At 44.1% G+C, this 22,179-nt stretch overlaps 1 protein-coding gene across 1 annotated transcript in view; it reads right to left on the bottom strand.

Annotated features, from left to right (window-relative positions):
* Positions 1 to 22,179, bottom strand: part of LOC115558480 (insulin-like growth factor 1 receptor) — a 49,688-nt gene that overhangs the window by 2,913 nt on the left and 24,596 nt on the right. Inside the window, exons 10-20 of the mRNA XM_030376645.1 lie at positions 21,971 to 22,178; positions 21,127 to 21,443; positions 20,026 to 20,159; positions 19,020 to 19,179; positions 18,370 to 18,466; positions 13,315 to 13,385; positions 3,981 to 4,210; positions 3,394 to 3,501; positions 2,750 to 2,909; positions 795 to 924; positions 19 to 153 (exon numbers count right to left, since the gene is read on the bottom strand). Of these exons, the coding sequence (XP_030232505.1) occupies positions 19 to 153; positions 795 to 924; positions 2,750 to 2,909; positions 3,394 to 3,501; positions 3,981 to 4,210; positions 13,315 to 13,385; positions 18,370 to 18,466; positions 19,020 to 19,179; positions 20,026 to 20,159; positions 21,127 to 21,443; positions 21,971 to 22,178 (1,750 nt within the window). The remainder of the gene's footprint in view (positions 1 to 18; positions 154 to 794; positions 925 to 2,749; positions 2,910 to 3,393; positions 3,502 to 3,980; positions 4,211 to 13,314; positions 13,386 to 18,369; positions 18,467 to 19,019; positions 19,180 to 20,025; positions 20,160 to 21,126; positions 21,444 to 21,970; position 22,179) is intronic.

Below are 22,179 nucleotides of genomic sequence, written 5' to 3' on the forward strand. Positions count from 1 at the left end.
GGTATGTGTGTGTCTCACATCAGGTGAGGACAGTGCTCTGGTTTCTCCAGGACTCCCCCGTCCATGACGAAGCGGAGGACCTGTTCGTTGGACATCCCCTGGTAGGGCTGCTCCGCCAGGGTCACCACCTCCCACATCACCACGCCAAACGACCTGCACACACACACACACACACACGTATGTTAAAACGCATGTATATGAACACATTATTACACGGCTCTTCTCAATGCTGCGTTCACTTGCATGGGCCTTCACAACTTCCAGCGGGGAATTATTTTTTGATAATTCACCGTTGCTAAGCATATAATGACTGCTGTCAAGGAAAGTGAATTTCTTTGCCATCTTTTGTATCACTCCGCAAGTAGTCCGGTAACTTATCAACCCAGCGCACTCGGTTGCTAAGCGACGTCAACGTCTTTGGCAGACTATTTCTCTGCTGATCAACACTACGAATGCGGGTAACAAATAAATTGTAAAAAGACCCACGAGTGAAGTTAATTTATCGTTTTGGCAAGTAGCCGTGTAATAAGCGGGATAATGTATAGAACGTCGCCGGTCATTATCGAAAATAAGCTCCTTCAGGGGCAGAACCTCCGCTTCGCATCGGTGTGCGGTTCGCCCTGTCGGGGCTTATTTACCCAATAACGACCGGCGTTCAGCACGTTATACCTTACTTATAATCACAGTAATCTATCCGCCAAACACGTATATGAAAATAAAATGACACACATTAACACACACGTTAAACATGACAGACACACATACATCATAACATACACAACATATATACTGACCAGACGTCCGAGTTGGTGGTGAAGACTCCGTCTTTCAGGGACTCTGGGGACATCCAGCGGACAGGCAGCAGTCCTTTACCTCCCTTACGGTAATAATCGGTCTCATAGATGTCCCTGGTCATGCCAAAGTCTACACACACACACACACACACACACACACACACACACACACACACACACACACACACACACACACACACACACACACACACACACACACACACACACACACACACACACACACACACACCTTATCAGAGGATATTCAGTATCTTATGATCCCGTCCTCTACATCCTGATCTTCGTCTTCATCATCATCCTCCTGCTCTGTGTCGCCATCCCCCTGCTCTTCATCTTCAACAAGAAGAGGTCGGTCTTTATCTGACTAACCGTCCATCCGTCACTATGCCTGTTTAATCATGAAACGGTCTGTGTATGTAGATGTCTGTCTAGTTATGAGGTCGTGTGTGTGTGGATGTTTTTATGTATTCTTTGTATTTCTAATTATATGTGTAACAAACGTGTTTATGTGTGTGTTCCAGGAACAGTGATCGGCTGGGTAATGGGGTTCTCTAAGCGTAGGTTCACTTGAGGCACGTTAAGGGGACCCATCCCGGTGTCCCCCTCAGGGGGAAAGCACCGCAGCAGTTTCAGGGCTAGCCTTTTCCCCCCTTCACCCAGTGCGCTGCATGACCTCACCTAACTCGACACCTACTAATAGTTTTGGGTCACAGTCCAAAAGTACAGAATGATTCCAGCTGTGCAGATGTCGTGCCTCAAGGCAATGCACTACGGCCCGACCGATTCATCAGCCTGCCGATTTAAATCGGCCGATTATAGCCTTTTTGAAAATAATCGACATCTGCCAAAAAGACGCCGATTACAACCGATTTTTATTTATTTTTTTAGAAATGTTATTGCGCTTAGTATCCTGCAGATTGCGCTCCTACTCGCCTAGCTAACTAAAAACTTTAGCTCGAGTAAAAAGAGGAGATTGAATTTTACCTTACAACATGAAAGCACGCTCGCTCAGCCAGCTGCGCGCTCACCTCACCAATGTACACAAGACGCGTTGTTTGAGCATGTTGTGCCTGTTTTTCTTTAGGTCCCAGGCCATGTTAATTTGTTATACTGTAGACTCTAACGGTTAGACCAGGGGTGCCCAACCAGTCGATCGCAGTCTACCAGTAGATCGCCGACAGATCCCAAGTCGATCGCGAGGGGTGAAGAAAAAAAAAAAGATTTTTTTTTTATTTATTTATTTTTTTAATAAAATAAAATTTGCGCGGGACATATACGCGCGGTAGCGCATGCGCTGTTAACAGCAGTTGAAAGCCGTCAACAGTAGTTACACACTCCTAAACGTTGGCATGGCTGAGGGGAAACGAGCTAAGACCTACCATTTTCACCCTGAGTGGGAGGAAGATTATTGATTATCGTTGAGAAGGTGCCGTGCGCAGACGGAATGAAACCCCTACTGAAGCCCCCGCCCCCCCCGCTTGAAGGTAAGTTTGCTGGTAGATCTCGGGAGGTTGGCTACTTGAAAAGTAGATCTTGGGTCAAAAAAGGTTGGGCGCCCCTGGGTTAGACCATACTGCTCAGCACGCACGTGTTAGTCACTGCTCACGAGCGCAGCACATTGGGAGTTAGTTATTTATTTTACATTTTAAATTACACTAATTTTTGACTGTAAATGTATTCTAAAACACTCAAAGGTTCTGCATTCAATTCACATATTCGTCAAGTGTTTAAAGTATATTTAAGGTATCAAAAACTACGTTTTATATGCTTTTTTTTTTATTTTTTAAATCGGCCGATTAAATCGTAATCGTAATTTTTCTCTGAAAATAATCGGCATCGGCACTCAAAAATCAATATCGGTCGGGCCCTACAATGCACCTTGAAAGATTCTCGTTATCAAACTCGCTGCTTATACACTACACAAAAGGACGAACCTCCGATCTTGACGGTGAAGTCGTTGGTCACCATGCAGTTCCTGGCGGCAAGGTCTCTGTGGACGAACTTGTTGGCGTGTAGGTAGGCCATGCCATCGGCGATCTCTCCGGCCATCTGGATCATCTTTTTCAGAGGAGGGAGGCAGAGGGTCTCCGTCTGCTGGAGGAAGACCAACATCGCCGTGTATTACAATGGAGAAGTCCATCCCAGGACGTGCTGCCCATATATAGCCGTGGCCAGGACGTCTTCAAGAGCATTTTTACCATACTCATTTTAATTAAACTGAACAAGAGCAGTACTAATTGAACTAAAATACTCTCAAACACAGAACACAACACAAACACAGGCTAGTTTAATAATAATTGGACATTTTAACGCTGGTATAAAATCAATGCAGGAGAAGGATGAGGGTTCCAGGGGTAAGAGGTCAAAGATAACGGGTCAGGGGTCAAAGGGAAGGAGGCAGAAGAGGGTTTGGGGGGATGTCAAAGGTAATGTGTCAGGGGTCAAAGAGAAGGAGGCAGATGGTGGTTCGGGGGTCTGGGTTGAGAGGTCGAAGGTAATGTGTCAGGGGCAAGGGGGTCAAAGGGAAGGAGGCAGAAGGGGGTTTGGGGTTCCGGGGTGAGGGGTAATGTGAGGGTACCTCTTTAGGCCGCAGGGAGCGCAGGTAGCTCTTCAAGTCTCCTCGGGTCATCAGCTCCATGATGACCAGGGTGGGCTGGCCCTGGGAGACCACGCCCAGCAGACGCACCTACAGCCAATCACAGCACAGCCTCAGCAACCACAACCAATCACAGTGTAATCTGGACTGACTGAATTATGAGCATCCCAATCGGACACTCCAAAAAACACCTGCGCTCTTAAAAAGCTTTAAATAGGCAGAGATTATACCATAAAATGGTCTGTTTTCTATCCCTTATGGGAAATTTAGAAGTACATCACTGTAGTAGAATAAGAGAAAACAACAAAATATATTCATGTTAGAAGCTTAGCAAGTGTGGTGATGTCAGCAAAGCTTCTCAACACAATCAATCCCTCACAAGAATGATACACTACTGTGCGACTGGTTTTGTCTCTGTAATGGTTGTGTGTGCGAGAGCGGAGTATGCAAGTGTCTGTATGTTTATACGTACGGTAAGTGCGAACAGCTTGCGTGTAAGAATGTGAGTGAGAGCAAGCTTGTATGCAGGGGTGTGCGTGAGACCCTTGTGAATGCATGCGTGAACGTACCACATGGTGACAGTTGAACTCCTTCATGACGGAGGCTTCGTTTAGGAACTCGATGCGCTCCCGCATGCTGGCCGACTCGTTGACCGTCTTCACCGCCACGCGCGTCTCCGCCTCGTCCTTGACCACGCCCTTGGCCAGACCCTCGTACACCATGCCGAACGAGCCCTGGCCCAGCTCCCGTGCCAGCTTGATCTTCTCCCGGGCAACCTCCCACTCGTCAGGAACATACACTGCACACAACCAGGAGTAGTAAGCACCACAGAAGAGCAGAACACTGCACACAACCAGGAGCAGTAAGCACCACAGAAGAAGAGAGCAAAACACTGCACACAAACACGACCAGTGAGCACCACAGAAGAAGAGACTGCCACAGAAGAGCAAAACACAGCACACAACCACAGGCAGTTAGCACCACAGAAGAAGAGAGCAGAACACTGGACATAAAGAGCAAAACGGAGATGTAGGCAAGGCAACTTTATTTATATAGCACTTTTCTTACACAAGGCAGACTTAAAGTGCTTCACATATAAACATTGTCATACAATAAAATAAATACGTAAAAGAAAACGTATGCAAAGAAATGAGTAAAATAGAAAGTAAAAAGGCATTTTAGTATTAAAATAGAAAATAAAGGCATTTTTAGAATGCTTTTTAGAAAGTGCAATGTGTTTAAGATTTAGCAGAAAGCTAAAGCAAACATAAAAGTCTTCAGTCTTGTTTTAAAGGTGCTCAGAGTTGGGGCAAGTCTTAAATCCTCAGGGACTTTATTCCAGCTATTTGTTGCATAGTAACTAAATCCTGCCTTCCCATGTATCATGTATACTCAGGGGATAAATAACAGATTGGTCTCAGAGGATCTTAGTGGTCTAGAAGGCTTATGTAGTGGAAGCATATCAGTTAAATATTTTTGGCCTAAACCATGTAGGGATTTATAGGTTAGCAACATGATTTTAAAATCAATTCTCTGACCTACAGGAAGCCAATGTAACGATTTAAGAATTGGTTTAATATGTTCAAATTATTTGGTCTTTGTTAGAACTCTAGCAGCAGCATTCTGAACAAGCTGAAGCTAGGCCTGTCGCGATAAGCAATAAATCAATTAATTACGCGATAAATTAAAATGAGCGATCATTTTTTGCCAGCCGCAATCATTTCCATTCGCACTCTTTTTTAAATCATTGCATTATTGGCCTAATCTGAGAAGAAATCGATGCCATAAACAGAAATATTATTAACCTCCATTACACAGGTCTTCTGAATGCCGTGGAACGCTCCGTTCACTTGCATAGGTAGTAGTCCGGTAACTTGTCCACCCCAGCGTCTTCGGTTGCTAAGCAACGTCAACGTCTTTGGCGGACTATTTCTCTGCTGATCGACACTATGAATGCTGCCAACGAATAATTTGTAAAAAGACAAACCATGTGAAGTTATTTTTTCGTTTTGGCAAGTAGCCATGTAATAAGCAGGATTATGTATAGAACCATTTTATTTATTGTTTTTGGTTGTTTTGTTAATTTATTTTGGATATTTTAAATGTCTTCCAGATGTCCAGTTCCAGTGTTCTTTAAAAATAAAAGTTTATTGATCTTCAAAAGGTTGTACATTATTATGTATACATCATTATATTAGTGGAAAAACTGCAATATTATCGCTTTTCGCAATAATTTCTGGGGCAATTAATCGCCCAGAAAAATTGTTATCCTAACAGGTCTAGCTGAAGCTTCCTCGAGTTTGTTTTGGGAGACCTGTAAGGAGACCATTGCAGTATTCAAGCTTACTAGTGATAAAGGCAAGTACAAGTTTTTGTAAGTCTTCGGTGGCATGAGCCCTCCAAGTCTTGCTACATTTTTAAGGAGATAATATGCAGATTTTGTAACTGATTTGATGCGACTGTCGAAATGTAAATCTGAATCCATGATAACCACTAGATTTCCGGCTTTGATTGAGGTTTTCAGGGACAGAGAGTGAAGGGGTTGGGTTACTTTAAGCCTTTCCGTTTTAGAACCAAATACAATTATCTCAGTTTTGTCCTCATTTAGTTGAAGGAAATTTTGGCACATCCAGTCTTTCACTTGCTCAATGCACTGGCACAGCAGATCTATGGGCCGATAGTCATTTGGTGATAGCGATACATAGATTTGCGTGTCATCAGCATAGCAATGATGGTCAATATTGTTATTTTGCATGATTTGCCATAGTGGGAGCATGTAGATGATGAATAAAGAAGGTCCTAAGATCGAACCTTGTGGGACTCCACATGTCACGTTGGTTGATTCTGATACGAAGTCGCCAATGGAAACAAAGTAGTTCCTATTTTGTGGGTAGGACGTGAACCGATTTAAGACTGTGCCTAAAAGCCCCACCCAGTTTTCTAACCTGTCCAGAAGTATTGTATGGTCTACAGTGTCGAATGCAGCACTGAGGTCAAGTAGCATTAGTATTGAGGTTTTGCCAGAGTCTGTGTTAAGACGAATGTCGTTTACAACTTTAATAAGGGCGGTCTCAGTGCTGTGCAGGTGTCTTAATCCTGATTGGAAGGTGTCATAGCAACCAGTTGATGCCAGGAAGTGATTTAGTTGCTGGGGGACAACTTTCTCAATGATTTTACTTATGAAGGGTAGATTTGATATTGGTCTCTTGTTGTTAATAATAGAGGCATCTAGGCTCCGCTTTTTTAAAAGGGGTTTAATAACTGCAGTTTTCAAAGCTTTTGGGAAATTGCCTGACTGGAGAGAGTTGTTAACTATCTGCAATACGCCTACTGCTAGGCAGTCTAAAACATTCTTAAAGAGGTTGGTAGGTAAAGTATCAAGGCATCATGGCTTTAGTTGTGCCACAGTTTCCACAAGAGTTTGAAAGTCTATAACATTAAAGCATGACATCCTTGCCACGTCACTTTTGCCTGAACAGGGTGGTAGTCCAAATTTTTTTTTTTTAAGTGGAGATATTGATGGCGCGTCAATTTTATCAGTATGCAAACTCATTGCAGTTCTGGGTGGAATTTGTGTTTGGGGGTTGGTCAGTCTGTTAACAGTTGCAAATAGGGTTTTTGCATCATTAGTGTTGGTTTTAATGATATTGAAGAAAAATGTTTCTCGAGCACTTTTTAAGTCTAAATTGTAGGCACGGAGGCTCTCTTTACATTAGGGGTGTAACGGTACATGTATTTGTATTGAACCGTTTCGGTACGGGGTGCTCGGTTCGGTATGGAGGCGTACCGAACGAGTTTCAATACGGACATATTAAGTAGAGGACCGCATGTGTGGAACATGCTGCGGCCGCACATGCACAGTTGCGCACACCGTAGCCGTGTTCGAAATTGTTCCCTATTCACTCACTCACTCACTATTCCCTATATAGTGTTCATGATATAGTGCACTATTTAGGGAACGAACAAACGAGAATTCGAACACTACGCTGAACATTTCTAAACGTCATTTGCGTCAATAAATGCGCCGGGTATTTGTGTGACGCAGACAGATGCAACCACATCATGTAAACAAACCGGGCACTCACGAGGAAAGCTGGAGGTTGTATTGATGTTGATTGTTACATTTCCTTGTTCAAGGATTTTTTTTATTAATTTTGAATGTTTAATATTCTATGTTAAATCCCAAATAAATTGTTGACATTTCTAAACGAAAGCCGGAGACTCCATCATTAAATGTATTAGTTTTCGCGGTTATTCAGCTTCTTCTCCTCCGGAAAAACACGGCCGCATTGCATTGTAGTATACAGGAGTAACATGTAGGGTACATCATATGTGCACTAAAATTTTGGGTATTATTATCCTGCAAATAATGTGGATAAGCGGATTTTTTTGGCAAAGAAAAATAAAGATTGAGTGAAAGTCATCAGGGCTAAAGATTGGGGGGGGGGGGGGGGGGGGGAGTAAAAATGAATCTGAGCGACAACTTGAAACTGTTTAGTGTTGCAATTGTTCATGGTTGCACATTAGATTGAGAAAAGATTTGTTTTTAAAGAAACAGTCTGAGCCTTATTCATGTAATTTAATCTGAGCAACAACTTGAAACTGTTTAGTGTTGCAATTGTCATTGTTGCACATTAGATAATATATATTTTTTAAAAAACAGTCTGAGCCAATGTTATTTATTTTTATTGGTACATTTCAGAATCTTTATATTTTTGAGCAGAATTCTAGCTTTGTATTGTCTAATGTTCTTATTGTAAAAAGCACAAAAGTGTGTTATGAACAACTTGAAGCACATGTTATGAAGCACATTTATATTTAGCATTTTGATTTCTTACTGTACCGAAAATGAACCAAACCGTGACCTCAAAACCGAGGTACGTACCGAACCGAGATTTTTGTGTACCGTTACACCCCTACTTTATAGATATCATGGTGAATATTAAGTTTTGTTTTACGCCAGATGCGTTCAACCTTCCTGCATTCTTTTTTCTGTGCCGTTACAGAAGCAGCTTTTCTCCAGGGTGCCTTTTGCTTTCCAAAAATCGTTTTAACCTTATAAGGTGCAATGACATCTATGACTTTCACATTTTCCTAATTAAAGTCTTCGACAAGATCAGCGGAACATGGGTTGAGAGTTGGCAGCAAGGAGATGGCCTTTTTAAAAAGTACATTAGAATCTACATTGATATCGTTTGACAGTATTTGATTTTGTCTGTATGTCGGGAATAAAAGATATGTTAAAGAAAACACAAAAGTGGTCAGGCAAGGAAGAATCAGTCACAGAGAGATCAGAAACATTGAGGCCCTTTGTGATAACCAGGTCTAAAGTGTGCCCCTTACAATGAGTAGCCTCTTTCACATGTTGAGAAAGTTCAAATGTGTCCAAAATTCTAAAAAGTTTTTTTGCACACTCGTCATTCAAATCATCAGTAAGAAAATGGAAGTCACCAGTTATAACTAGACAGTCAAATTCTGTGGAGATGCTAGACAATAATTCTGTGATGTCAACGAAAAAATTGCAGAGTATGTGGGTGGCCTAATAGAAGAACTCTGGGGGAGCATTTCAATACAGCACTAAGGTATTCAAATGATGGAAAATCACCAAATAACATCCGTTTCCCCTGAAATACATTTTAAATACAGCAGCAACCCCTCCACCTCTTTTTCCAGATCAACATGCATCAAAAAAGTTATAGTTGGGAGGAGCCGTCTCTATCAGTTATTTTGTTCCAGCCATGTTTCAGTTAAAAACATAAAATCCAGTTTAGAAGTGGTAATAAAATCATTAACTAAAAATTATTTGTTATTAAGAGACCTAACATTAAGTAGAGCCATCCTGATGGTGTTGTTGATAGGCTTTAAGGTTGTTTTTGGTTTGGAGGCAATAGATCTGAGATTTGTGAGGTTAGCAGTGTGTCTAAGTTTCCCATTGTTTACTCTCTTAGTGGTTACAGCATGAATGCAAAAGTTGCCATGTATTGACGTAGGCAACCTTGGGTTCAGCAGATTATGTGAAACTTCCCTTATACTGTGTCTACGGCTGAACCCTTTTTTGTCTCAGTAATACTCAGGACTAGGGATGCAACGGATTACAAAACTCACGGTTCGGATCATGTCACGGTTTTTGAGTCACGGGTCGGATCATTTTCAGATCAACAACAACAATAAAGATAAAACAAAGAAATAAGACTTTAAATAAAATCTTCAAACGTGTAAAAACAAAATAAAGTGAACAATTAGGTAATAATCCTGCTTCCTTTAAGCATGGTCAATATTTAAAAAATTGCAATCTGAGGCATTATTACTTCTTTTTAACAAAGAAGTAATAATAGTAGGCTAAATAATCCCTAACCCGGGATTTACAATTCAGGATGTCTGCATTGCCTGGGGAGAGTTTAGAGTCTACACTCTCCCAAGGCAATGCAGACATCCTCATCTTCTTTTTTTTCATCAAGTATGGTAGCGAAATACAGTTTCTGTCGTGTTTTATTTGGCATTTTACAAATCCATTGATTTCGGTTGGAAAACGAATTTCTCATTGCAAGGGAGGTTGGTTGTAGGGCTGCAGCTATCGAATATTTTAGTAATCGATTATTCTACAGATTATTCCATTGATTAATGGGTGTTTTCTGTTGAGATGCTGCAGCATGGAAGTCGTGCTGCTGTGGTACGCCAGCTCGGTCTTGCAGTGACAGACCACGGTCTTCTCATTAATGTTCAACGTGAAATGATCCCAAACCTTGGACATTCGCTGTCACTTTCTCCTGCCCGTTTGGCTCTCCTCACTATTTTCACTCATGTCTTCCATTTTAGCAAGTGCTAATGTTAGCCCCTAAACAAGTCAAAACATGCCGCGTCTGTCCGTTCTGTGGGTGGCGTATGTGGCGGTTGTGTCACACTAAAAATGGTCCGTGCGGAAAACTGTGACCTCAGCTGTAAAATTAAATAAACGATGACTCGAGGCAAGAAAAATTCATCGATCCTTTTTTGTAATCGAATTATTCGAATCAATCGATGAATCGTTTCAGCTCTAGTTGGTTGTAGTCTTTTCGCTCGGCTCTAGCCCTACTGTTGATACGGAGAACCGAGCGAAAAGACTACAACCAAACTAGAGCTGTCAGTTAAACGCGTTATTAACGGCGTTAACGCAAACCAAATTTAACGGCGTTAAATTTTTTATCGCGCGATTAACGCAATTATTTTAGAATAAAAACAAAAATATATATATATAGATTTTTTTTTTTCTTTGGCTCAAAACAAAGAAGCAGTAGCCTGACTGCTATGTTCAAATGACATTTGTTCAAAGCAGTCGTTTAATTGCACTATAGGCTCTTTTTTTGTATCGTCCTGTTTTGATCAGTGTATATGCCAATGTTGTTATCAATAAAAAATCATTTGCACAAGGCAAGCCGATGCACTTCACCATGTTGATAAGAGAATTAAAATGAGAAGAATTATGGGACAAAAAAATCAAGGGATATTTAGCATAGAAAAAGAATTTGCGATTAATCGCGATTAATTAGAGTTAACTGACATTAATGCGATTAATCACGATTAAATATTTTAATCGCTTGACAGCTCTAAACCAAACATAAACATGTCCGCTTCCGGTTCCCGTTTCAATGGGATTTACGGAACGCCAAATCAAACACAACAGAAACTGTACTTCGCCATGATACTTGATGTTAATACCGGAATTGTCCTTTAAACATGCGCTGATTTTTTTTTTTTTAATCAGCCGATCCGCGGATCACTTGCGTCCCGAACCGTGAGGGTTGATCCGTACGGATCACGGGAAACCCGTGAACCGTTGCACCACTACTCAGGACTACTATCAGTACAGGGGGGGGGCTTGGGCGCCCTCCTCTTGGGTGCTATCAGCCTGTATCCATGACGTGGCGATGCCATCATTGACACAGATGCAAGTTTGATGCCAACATATTCCAGTTTCTTAAAGTCAGCTGGAAAATCGCAAAGGGAGGAGACAGTGGAGCTGGAGTTGTTGTGGCTATGTGAGAGATGAGGCTGGGGGTCATCGTCGATGGGGGAATGCAGAGGAGGGGGGTGGCCGTTCCTCGCCAAGCCAGCATCAGCGATGGGGCAAGGCACAGTGTCGATGGCGTCGGGCGGGCTGTTGTCTCTCTTCAAGGTCTGTGGGCTGTCTGTTATATGCGTGTCAGATAGTGGCAGAGTAGATGTGTGGGGGAGGCTGTAGTCTCGCTTCTTCTCAACCTGTGCTCTGACTGTGGCCTGTGCCTCAGACCATGGAGATTTGTGGGAAAGCGAGAAGAGAAGATTGTCCCTTAACAGTTTTGAGCCTCACCCGTTTGGTTGTAGGCCATCTGCTCTGAAAAGATATTTGCGCCCCCAGAATAAGTTGAAATTGTCAATAAAGCCCCTTCCTCTTTCATTGCAGACTGGAAAGCCATGTATTCAGTGCAAGTAGACGACTGAATCTGTTTATTTCCCTGTCAACTGCTGGTATGGGTCCACTGATGAATGACTTAATGTGTATTTTGTCCAGTGTATCCAATAGATCAGTGTAATCCCTCTTCAGAAGTTCTGACTGTTCTCTTCAAATATCATTAAGTCCTTCATGCACAATAATCTGATTGTGGCTAGTTTCTGGTTGATATCACTAACCATTCCATCTGGGAAGTAGCATGTTTTGATCTTCTTACCAGTTATATCCTTGATGATTGAATCTCCTATAATCAGAGTGTCTGGTTCATCTACTTTCTGTGAGATGGGCCCTTGTTGGCTTGAGGTGGCGGTGGCAGACGCATGCGCAGCCCGCCTCCGTGACGACTGGTTCTTGTTCCATCTCTGTCCGCCCGCAGACATTTCGGGGCTCAGGGGTGCACGGGTGGCCGACGCATGCGCAGCTCCCCTCCATGGCGACTGGTTCTTGTTCTGTCTCTGTCCGCACCGTCCGTCCGGACGCATCTCGGGGCTCAGGGGTGTATGGGTGCATGGGTGGCAGGCACGTTCGTGGACTCTTGAAGGGGCAGGAACCGGTTCTTCAGCGGCAGGGTTAACTTCAGTGACGGGCTAATCTGGCTGATCCATGCAACTTTAGTTTTGGGTAACTTAGCATTTGGCGTTGAGTGAACTTGTTGACACAGTTTGGCATGTTGTTTTTTGCTTAGCGCCGACTCTGTGCCAGTAAGACGCAGCTGGAACTGTCTCTCTTGTCCAGCTTTGGGAAGGATACAATGTAGCTTTGATCATCTTGTTGTGTATTTGTCTGAGTTAGCTCAGCAAACTCACCCATCGGAAGTGTATCCTGGAGGAGCCCTTTGCATTTTTCTAATGCTGCTAGTCTCGTTTCAAATAAAGCCACTGTCTGTGCATTTCCCAGTCTCCGTACCCGAGATATCTGAGTACAGGCATGTTGGCGATAGGAAAGTCCAAGGCTTTTGCTGCGGTCTGATCCGGGAGTCATAAAAAGTGCCAAAATGTATTCTTGAATCGAGCGATGGAGGACAACAGAAACAAACTATATATTGTTAAGTATTATGATCATGAAATAAGATAAAATAAAGTAGATCTGAACGATGAATTAAGTAGTTTTTTCCAATGCCTAGCGGAGATTCAGGAAACATGACCCCTCTCTCTGCTGCCTCTCTGTAGAAACACAATGATAGTAAAAGCCTGTTTAGAATGACCCAAACACCAGAGAATATGTTTAGGAACAGATCTGGTTCTGGTCGGGTTTTAAAAAGAGACTTGAGATAAACATGTACATTGGGGTTGGATGGAACTAGTCCAGAGCACAATTGTTTTTCATACATCAGTACAAATATTATAACAGCCCATCCTATGGGCTTCATCAGGTCCCACTACGTTCTCTAGAACCAAGCAATATGGTGTCGCATCAACGGGTTCAGCAGTACTCACTCTCTGCTGCGCTGAAGTACTCTGGGTTGACCGACGCATAGAGGACTCCATTACCCAGCCGATCGCTGTTCCTGGAACACACACACAAACACACGTTTCTTTTACATACATAAATAAGAATACAAAGACAATACATAAAAACATCCACACACACAAACAGACGGACAGAAATCTACATAAACAGTCTGTTTCATGATTAAAAAGACATAGTGAGACTTCCGGTTATGGCAGCCACGTAGGAAGACGCGTTTCACAGTGCTCTGCTTTTGCTACTATAATTTCTACTGAAAACACTCATTTGCAACAAAATATCATCGATATTTTCACTCCAAAATATCATTGGAGTGGATTCTGCGATGACGAGGGGTGGCAAAAACAAGGGCCAAGCGTCGCCTACACAGCCGAGGTTAACGGACTACCGTGTTCGTAGCGACGCAAAGCAAGCTAACGAAGACAACATGGTGGCGGTGGCAGCGGAGGAGGCCAGTGGAGAAGGTGAACTTGTGGGAGAAAGTGAAGGCGCAGGAGTGACTGCTTTAAGCTCTATGAAAAAGGAGTTTGTCAAGATTTGATGCAGTTTTGAAGGTGATAGAAAATATGAAGAAGGAGATAAGTGACTGCACCGAACGGATGTCGCAGGCTGAGATGCGTATATCAAGTGCTGAGGATGACGTTGTTGACTTGTAAGCTAAAGTACAAACGCTGGAGTCACAAAACAAAACGCTGGAGGACAAGCTCTTGGATTTGGAGACCAGGTCTCGACTAAACAACCTGCGACTAGTTAACCTAGCGAAGGGGGCAGAAGGACGGGATGCGTGCCCCTTTTTGGAAAAATGGATACCGGAGGTGCATGTTAATACGGCTCTACAGTCATCAGTGGTCATTGAGAGGACGCTCCGAGTTGGATCGGCGAGGGACGCCAATATGCCGCCGAGAACGCTGATCATGAAGTTCCTCAGCTACAAGGGCAAAGGGGCAGTTGTTGCTGCACGGGCATAAAAAGACATTCGGTAGTATCGGTACAAAGGCCAGCAAATACGGTTCTACCCGGACTTGGCTACGGGAATACACCAACTGAGGAAAAAATTAGACCCGGTCCGACAGAAGCTGCGCAATCTAGGGATCCGACATGGAGTGATTCATCCCGAAGATGCTTGTCACAAATAAAGAACAAACCTACACTTTCAACAACCCGGCCGAGGTAATAATTCGCTAATAATTATTATAATTAAATTATTTGGTACGAAAATTTGCATCTCTCCGATCAAGATTGGAATGCAGCTTGTGCTGGCGCTCATACTAAGGGCCCTATTTTAACGGTCTGAAACGCAAGTGGGAAAGCGCAAAGCGCAAGTAGCTTTGTGGGCGGTTCTACGGCGCTATCGCTATTTTACAGGCGGATAAATGACGCTTGCGCCGCGGCGCAAGTGTCAAAAGGGTTGGTCTGAAGCAGCCTAATTACCCGTAGGTGTGGTTTGGGCGTAACGTGCAACAAACCAATGAGAGTGCCAGCTCCCATCCCCTTTAAGAGCCATGAGCGCATTTGAATCGGACGAGTTGATATTTTGACAGCGCGTCTGCAGTCTCTGAGAATTTCAAACTGCAAATGGCTTAGTTTATTGCCAAATAATATGGCCTAATTCACACATGGAATATACTGAGTCCTCAAATAAATTTCGGCAAAGAAAACGTATGATAGGCTATAACATATGATATGCGGCAACTGTGGTTCTATTTAATGATATACGCAATACATTATAAACATTGTTTCTTATCAGTATTGTATGCTATCCTATGCATGTGTCCCCGCGGTAATAGACATTGCCATTGATTGTATTATGCGTTACGTGTTTAGTTTGCCCAAGTGAAGGAGTTCAAGTACCTCGGGGTCTTGTTCGCGAGTGAGGGAACTATGGAGCGTGAGATTGGCCGGAGAATCGGAGCAGCGGGGGCGGTATTGCGTTCGCTTTACCGCACCGTTGTTACGAAAAGAGAGCTGAGCCGCAAGGCAAAGCTCTCGATCTACCGGTCGATCTTCGTTCCTATCCTCACCTATGGTCATGAGGGTTGGGTGATGACCGATAGGACGAGATCGCGGGTACAAGCGGCTGAGATGAGTTTTCTCAGAAGGGTGGCTGGCGTCTCCCTTAGGGATAGGGTGAGAAGCTCAGCCATCCGTGAGGAACTCGGATTAGAGCCGCTGCTCCTTTACTTAGAAAGGAGTCAGCTGAGGTGGTTCGGGCATCTGGTAAGGATAACAAATACGATGCAAATTAAATTTAAATGAAGTGAAATTTCGAGGTTGGAAACTGGGCGCCTTACAGAGCACACACGCGCGCCCGCATTCATTCATTCTTTTTAACACTCACTCGCGGTAAAACAATGCTTTTCACGATCAAATAGGCCTACTCATCAATCCTAAAAGTTATGGGCATGTAGGCCTACACGATGTCTGTGTCAAGAAAATATGTGTTTGCTGTACGGTGTTTGCAGATGCATTGATTTAAAAGTAGCCTACATCTTATCACCAATGCATCAGCTGTTCTTTCCCAAATAATTTACCAAGAATGTGCGGCTAGGTAGATGAGAGAAGCAAAGTGTATGCGCGAGGTGCACAAGCAATCCGTATGCATCGCATGCGCATGTATGCATGCGCCCTTAAAATAGCGGTTGAACAACGCGCCACTGACTTTAAACCAGGTATTTCCTGGTCAGTAGCGCAATGGTTTTCAGAAACGTCAAAATACCGTTTGCGCCAGAACACGCCTCCTCCTTCCGCCGAACCGCCCCTTGGGGCGCAAGATCATTCCCTAATTTACCGGCGAGTGGCGCAGGTGGCAAAAGAGCGCTCTGCGCCAGTTGTAAACTAGCAACGACACATGCGCCAGTGACTAAGTCACTTGCGCCGGATGCAAGATAGGGCCCTAAGTCTATAAATGTACGTCTTAACTGATACAGTATAAATGGTTAATGAGGACATATGTGACACCTGTTGATTTAAATCGATACAACAAAAACATCCCTGACATTTGCACAAAATGTCTGGAATTTGAGGGAACATTGTTTCATTGTATATGGCAAGGCAGAAAAATCAAAACGTTCTGGGAAGAGCTACGAGAAATACTTAAGATCATTTCAAAACAAATTTTACTTGACCCTAACTGTACGTCCACACCAGGAGCGACCAAAGCGTCAAAGACGCTTTGGTCGCTCACGAAGTTTCGCTGCGAATTTTTCTGTTCGCTTTGGTCGCTCAAGTCGCTCATGACGTACAATTCAATTATGCAGACGCATTTAAAGGAGCCGTATGCGTTTAGTAGGCCCTACAGACAGCCATATCAAATAGTGAACTCTCCCATACACCTTGGCCATATTGCCGAGACGGTTTTGCTTGTTCGATAAAGTGCTTCGACAACAAGTAGGACAGTGATTCCCCCCCAATACAAAAAAAATCCTAAAATGTAGGCTAATTACAACCGAGAACAAAAAACCCTGCGTGCTGTAGTAGTTAAAATATGTTTCACTGATCTGGATCTGCAAATCATGATCTGCACTCATTCGTCGCATTCAAAACAAATAGACATTCACGCACATGGCTAATTTGCATACGCGCACAGGACTGGTTGGCTCCGCAAGGCAAATAATGGAACATATCGATCTATCTAGGCTTTTCTGTCTATCTATCTATCAACGCGTGTCTAGTTTTAATGTGATGTATTGTGTGTATGTCCAGTCAGACTTGTTCTCTGTGGTGTTGTAGGCTACTGTCCTGTGTGGGCCGAACCACCTAAATGGATTCCCGACGATTTGTGTCGTTTGGTATTAATAAAGACTTGACTAGGCTTTCTATCTATCTAGACTAGATATATCCCTTGTCATTTATCCCTCGTCTTGTCGATTAGTTTATGTGACGATTTCAAAAACTTTTTTGGTTTTGTTTAAAGCATGCTACACGCGATTGGTTGGTTAGATTGGTGGCATGGAGAGCAAATTAAAATGATTCCCGCTTAAATACGAACGTTCTAGATGTAGCCTATAAATACTCCCGCTTATCATCATTTGATATCCAAACCACTACGGCGTTTCGATCTCTGAACTGAAAAGGGGTGGGTTCGTACAACACCGGGTGCCCAGTTACAGCCGCGATTAATACTTCAGCCGACATTTTGTTCAGTGAGTGAATAAAGGTAGGTAGGAACCAAAGTGCCTGCCGATGTTCCCTGGGATCCACGCAAGCGAAGAGCGTCTACATTCCGATTGGCTGTCAGTGTTTGGCCGCTGAAGCGAATAATAGTCATTTGCATAAAGTTAAAAAGTTTTCAACTTCTTTTTGACGCTCTGGTCGCTCAACTTTGGCCGCTGGTAGCGTTGGTCGCTTTGGTCGCTCTGGTCGCTCTTGCCCATAGAAAGTGAATGACTTCCGGCGATTTGGTCGCTCAATTCGCTTCTGGTGTGGACGGACAGTAAGCTTTTTCTGTTAGGTTTATTCCCAGAAAAACACAATTATAGTAAAAATGAACGAGCATTCATAGACCTCGGCTTGCTGTATGCCAAAACATGTATTGCAATGTTCTGGAAAAAGGTTAATAAACCAAACACAACTCAAATGGATCAGACGGATGTTGTCATGCCTCCCTTTAGAAAGAATAACTTACACATTGAAAGCTAAACAGCAACAATTCGAAAATATCTGGAGACTAGGGTTGCCTCGGTATACGGTATTACCGGTGTTGAGGCCAACACCGATTACTCGGTGTTGCACACCGGCAACACCGTTTTTTTTGTTTTTTTTTCAGTAATAAAAAACAAATTCAGTAAAAATGGATAATATAATTATAATTAAGAAATTAAAATCTGTAGAATAGGCCACAGTTCTGCTCTGTGCGGGAGAATTGTCGCGCCGATAATTGACGTGCTTCCTTACAAGACCGGTAACCATAGCAACGCCGGTAAACAAACCCCGCGAAGCCAACATCCCTACATCCCTGTAATAAAAAATATTTCTGAAAAAAAAAAAAGACATAGTGACAGACGGACAGACAGATAAAGACCGACCTCTTCTTGTTGAAGATGAAGAGCAGGGGGATGGCGATGCAGATCAGGAGGATGATGATGAAGACGAAGATCAGGATGTAGAGGACGCTCTCATATCCTATTTGTACACACAGGAGAAAATATTCAAAAAAAGCTTGAATCAACTTGAATACATGGTGTTTGTGTGGTCTGACCATAGAAGCTGAAGCCTAAAACTCCTGTATCTCAATGGACCACCAAAGAGAAAGAATATATTCTTTATAAAACACAACTCTGGTTTTGGAACATCGACCACAAAATGCTAATTTCAATGCATTGTTTACATCTGGGTGAATGTGGAAACTAGTGGTTCTGCAGCGACATGTTTAACGCTTGTGTGCCTTGATCATTCCCTGGCTGGCTTTCCATTAGCTGTGAACTGAAATAGCATGTCCTAGGACAATGGTTCTCAAACTTTGTCTAATAGTGTACCCCTTCTAAGACACCTTTTCAGCTGAGTACCCCCTTCCCCGGCACACAACAGAAGCTTTCAGAATTTAAACTTGCTCAGGTTGAAGAAAATGATAGTTAGCTATATATTTCTTTTTTTTTGCTTCCTGCACTACTCTAAAGTACCCCTAGGGGTACGACTAGCCCGATGTGAGAACATGGGATATGGATGCATGTCCTACGTTCTGCCACGTAGAAGCTCACGGGCGGGGTCCAGGAGCCATTCCCGGCCAGGGAGGTGGCCCTCACCAGGGCCGAGTAGTTCCCCGGGGTCAGGTTGGACAGACGGGCCCCGCGTTGCTCCTGGTACATCTGACGGGACACGCACTCGTGCTTCTCCGACTGAGACACACAGACACACACACTTTGAATTCAGTTTATTTAAAAAGGGGACAGTGCAAATTAATAAAACACATGATACATGGGTTAAAAATGCCAGAATTAGCCAAAAGGCTATTTTTCATCTGTAGTCCCCTGGCAATGAAAATACAATTAAACAACATAAAAACAACAACATAAACAGGACGGAACCCCACAGCACAAAACAGGGCATCACAGAACAAACTGAATAACTGACTAACTAAGGTAAAACAACTGAACACAAAATACAAAGCACCAGCGAAAAATAAAATAAAAGAAATACATAGTGTGATGACCACATGCAACAACAAATGATTTTAGCGCCGACATGTATATGTATTGATCATCCATTTTCTTAACTGCTTACTAAACGATTTGTATGCGTTGAGTTCCATGATATGTTGTGGGATTGAATTCCATTCCTTTGCACTTCTGACGGACCAGGCTGACTGACTAAAGGTGCTTTTTCGCAACGGAATAACACAATCACCCCTCGACGATCCCCTTGTGACACGATCAGTACCTGTTCTTCTATCGATGTACTCAGCAAGTGGTGGTGGAGCTAGATCGTGAGAGACCTTACAAACATCTAGATACAGGGGTTCTCTTCCAACTAGATAATGTATTTGGTACCAGCTAGAACAGGTTTGGTACCAGCTAGAACAGGTTTGGTACCAGCTAGAACAGGTTTGGTACCAGGTAGAACAGGTTTGGTACCAGGTAGAACAGGTTGGTACCAGCTAGAACAGGTACCAGCTACAACAGGCTTGGTACCAGCCACAACAGGTTGGTACCACTTGGCGGGGGTCTACCGAGCGCGGGACTCACCTCGGAGGCCAGGCGGTACTTGATCTCGTACATGAGGATGAGTCCATTGGGCCGGGGGGGTTCTGGCCAGTGCAGGGAGACCCAGTCCTCGTGGCCCTCCCAGGTCACCTGTCCCGGGATGTCGTCAGCTCTCTCTGGGGGGGGGGGGGGGGGGGGGGGCACGGAGGGGAGGGCACGCTGGGTCAGCTGAACCAGCCTTACATCCTTACATTTACCGTACCTCATTGAACATTGTTAGTCTGATGGTCAACCGTGTTTAGCTTCAATAATGTAGCATACACTGTAAATCTACTTCAACTAGATATCTAATATTTACACATTGTTTTAATTGACATTGCTACCATTTGTACTTGTTATACTCATTTGTTAAAACTAGTTTAACGCTTGTTTAATTTTTTGCAGCCGATATAGAGGCTACTGAAGTCCTCTGAGGTAACAACCACACTTCCAATCGAGGGTTAATACAGTACATCCGTCTTAAGCATGCCCCCTTTCACCAACAGGGGGCAGCAGCCCTCTGTGAGAACGCTGGATGCGTCACCCTAGTAACACTACCCTCTGTAGTCAAAAGGGACTACAGGCCGTACCTTTAAGGACTACAACTTGGGTTGGTTAGGGTTTGCTCATCTGACCAGAGGCAGACCTGATCCCCAGTAGCTCACCAGCTTCCGCAAAAGTCTCAAAGCTCACTTGTTTGGAGTTCCCCCCCCGCCCCCCCCCCACACACTTCTAATGATCTTATCGTATGTTGTACTTCCTAGCACTTAATTTAAGCTCTTATCGTATGTTGTACGTCCTGGCACATAATGTACGCATTTAATGTATGTTCTACATCCTGGCACTCAAAAATAGTACTTCGCATTGTGTAGCATCTTATCCTATCTATCTTTGCTGTGTACGGGGAAAGGGTTAACCTAGCGATTGTTAGCGCTTGCCGGTAACGGTAAGCGGTACCGCTTAACGGTACCGACAGCGATATACTGTGGTTTCTCTTTCTTCTGACAAAATGTACTCATCGCCAGTCGCTTTGGATGAAGAGCGTCTGCTAGAACGCCCTTGATGTAAGCGAGACCTGGCTGTGTAGCGGTGCGGCGCACTGACCTGCGGGCTTGGTCCTGGAGAAGACCCACTCGGCGGCGCTGCAGTGGCGCACCTGGCGGTTGCAGGCGTGCACGTCGATGCGGTACACGGTGAAGGGCTGCAGGCCCGAGATCTGCAGCTCGCGCTCCCCCACCTCCTGCTCCATGAAGTCGAACTGCTGCAGGGGCGGGACCAGCGGCGCCGGCCCACTGCTGTTCAGCCTGCCGGCGCGGAGGGGCGGGGCCACCGAGCTGTTGGCGTACAGCCGCTCTGCGCCGCGCGACACCGTGGCGTTGGGGGCCCCGGCGACTACGTCCCTACGGCGACGGTCTGGGGGGCTGTTGGGGGGGGGGGATTACGTTTGTTTTTATGTTTTGTTCGTTAACTATGGACCAGGGCCTGATGGTGACGCTATGTTTACATGTCAAGTTGGCACAGTTTCCCGGGTTATCAGAGTATAAAAAGTATTGGTGCGAGTTTTGTCCCGATGGGAAGTGAATAGCGTACGTGAACAGACAGGACGGAGCTCTCCGCCTCCACAGGGATCAGCTTTATAATGTCATTCACTACAGTATACTACACAAGTCTATGGTATAATATATAATGCTAATAGCAGCGAACACATTTTTCAAATTGAATGCAGAGGACATGAGTGGACTCGCACATCGTCTTCAAAGTTGCTAGAAAGTTGTTGGTAGAGGCATTTAGTGGAGGCTCTCCGCCTCAAATGCAGACAGCAGCGTCAATTAATTATTAAGCTAATTCATTATTTTTATGCGACCATTAAACCAAGCAGAAGTCCTAACAAATGAGGCATTATTTTGTGTGTGAGTGAGTGCATGCATGCGTGCGTGCGTGTGTTCACCGTGGTGTGAAGATGGAGTTGTGCAGGAAGTTCTCAAACACTTTGCGGTAGGAGGCGTCCGCTGCCTCGGCCTCCAGGTCCTCCGCCGACTTGGGGCAGGGGCAGCAGGATCCCGGGTCCCCCCCCTCCTGGTCCTGCTTGGTGGGCTTGGAGTCCTCCTCCTGGTCCCCCACCCCCTTAGCGGCGATCCTGATGGGCACTTTCAGTTC

This window comes from Gadus morhua, chromosome 14 (assembly GCF_902167405.1).
Source record: "Gadus morhua chromosome 14, gadMor3.0, whole genome shotgun sequence".
NCBI classification, from domain to species: Eukaryota; Metazoa; Chordata; class Actinopteri; order Gadiformes; family Gadidae; genus Gadus; species Gadus morhua.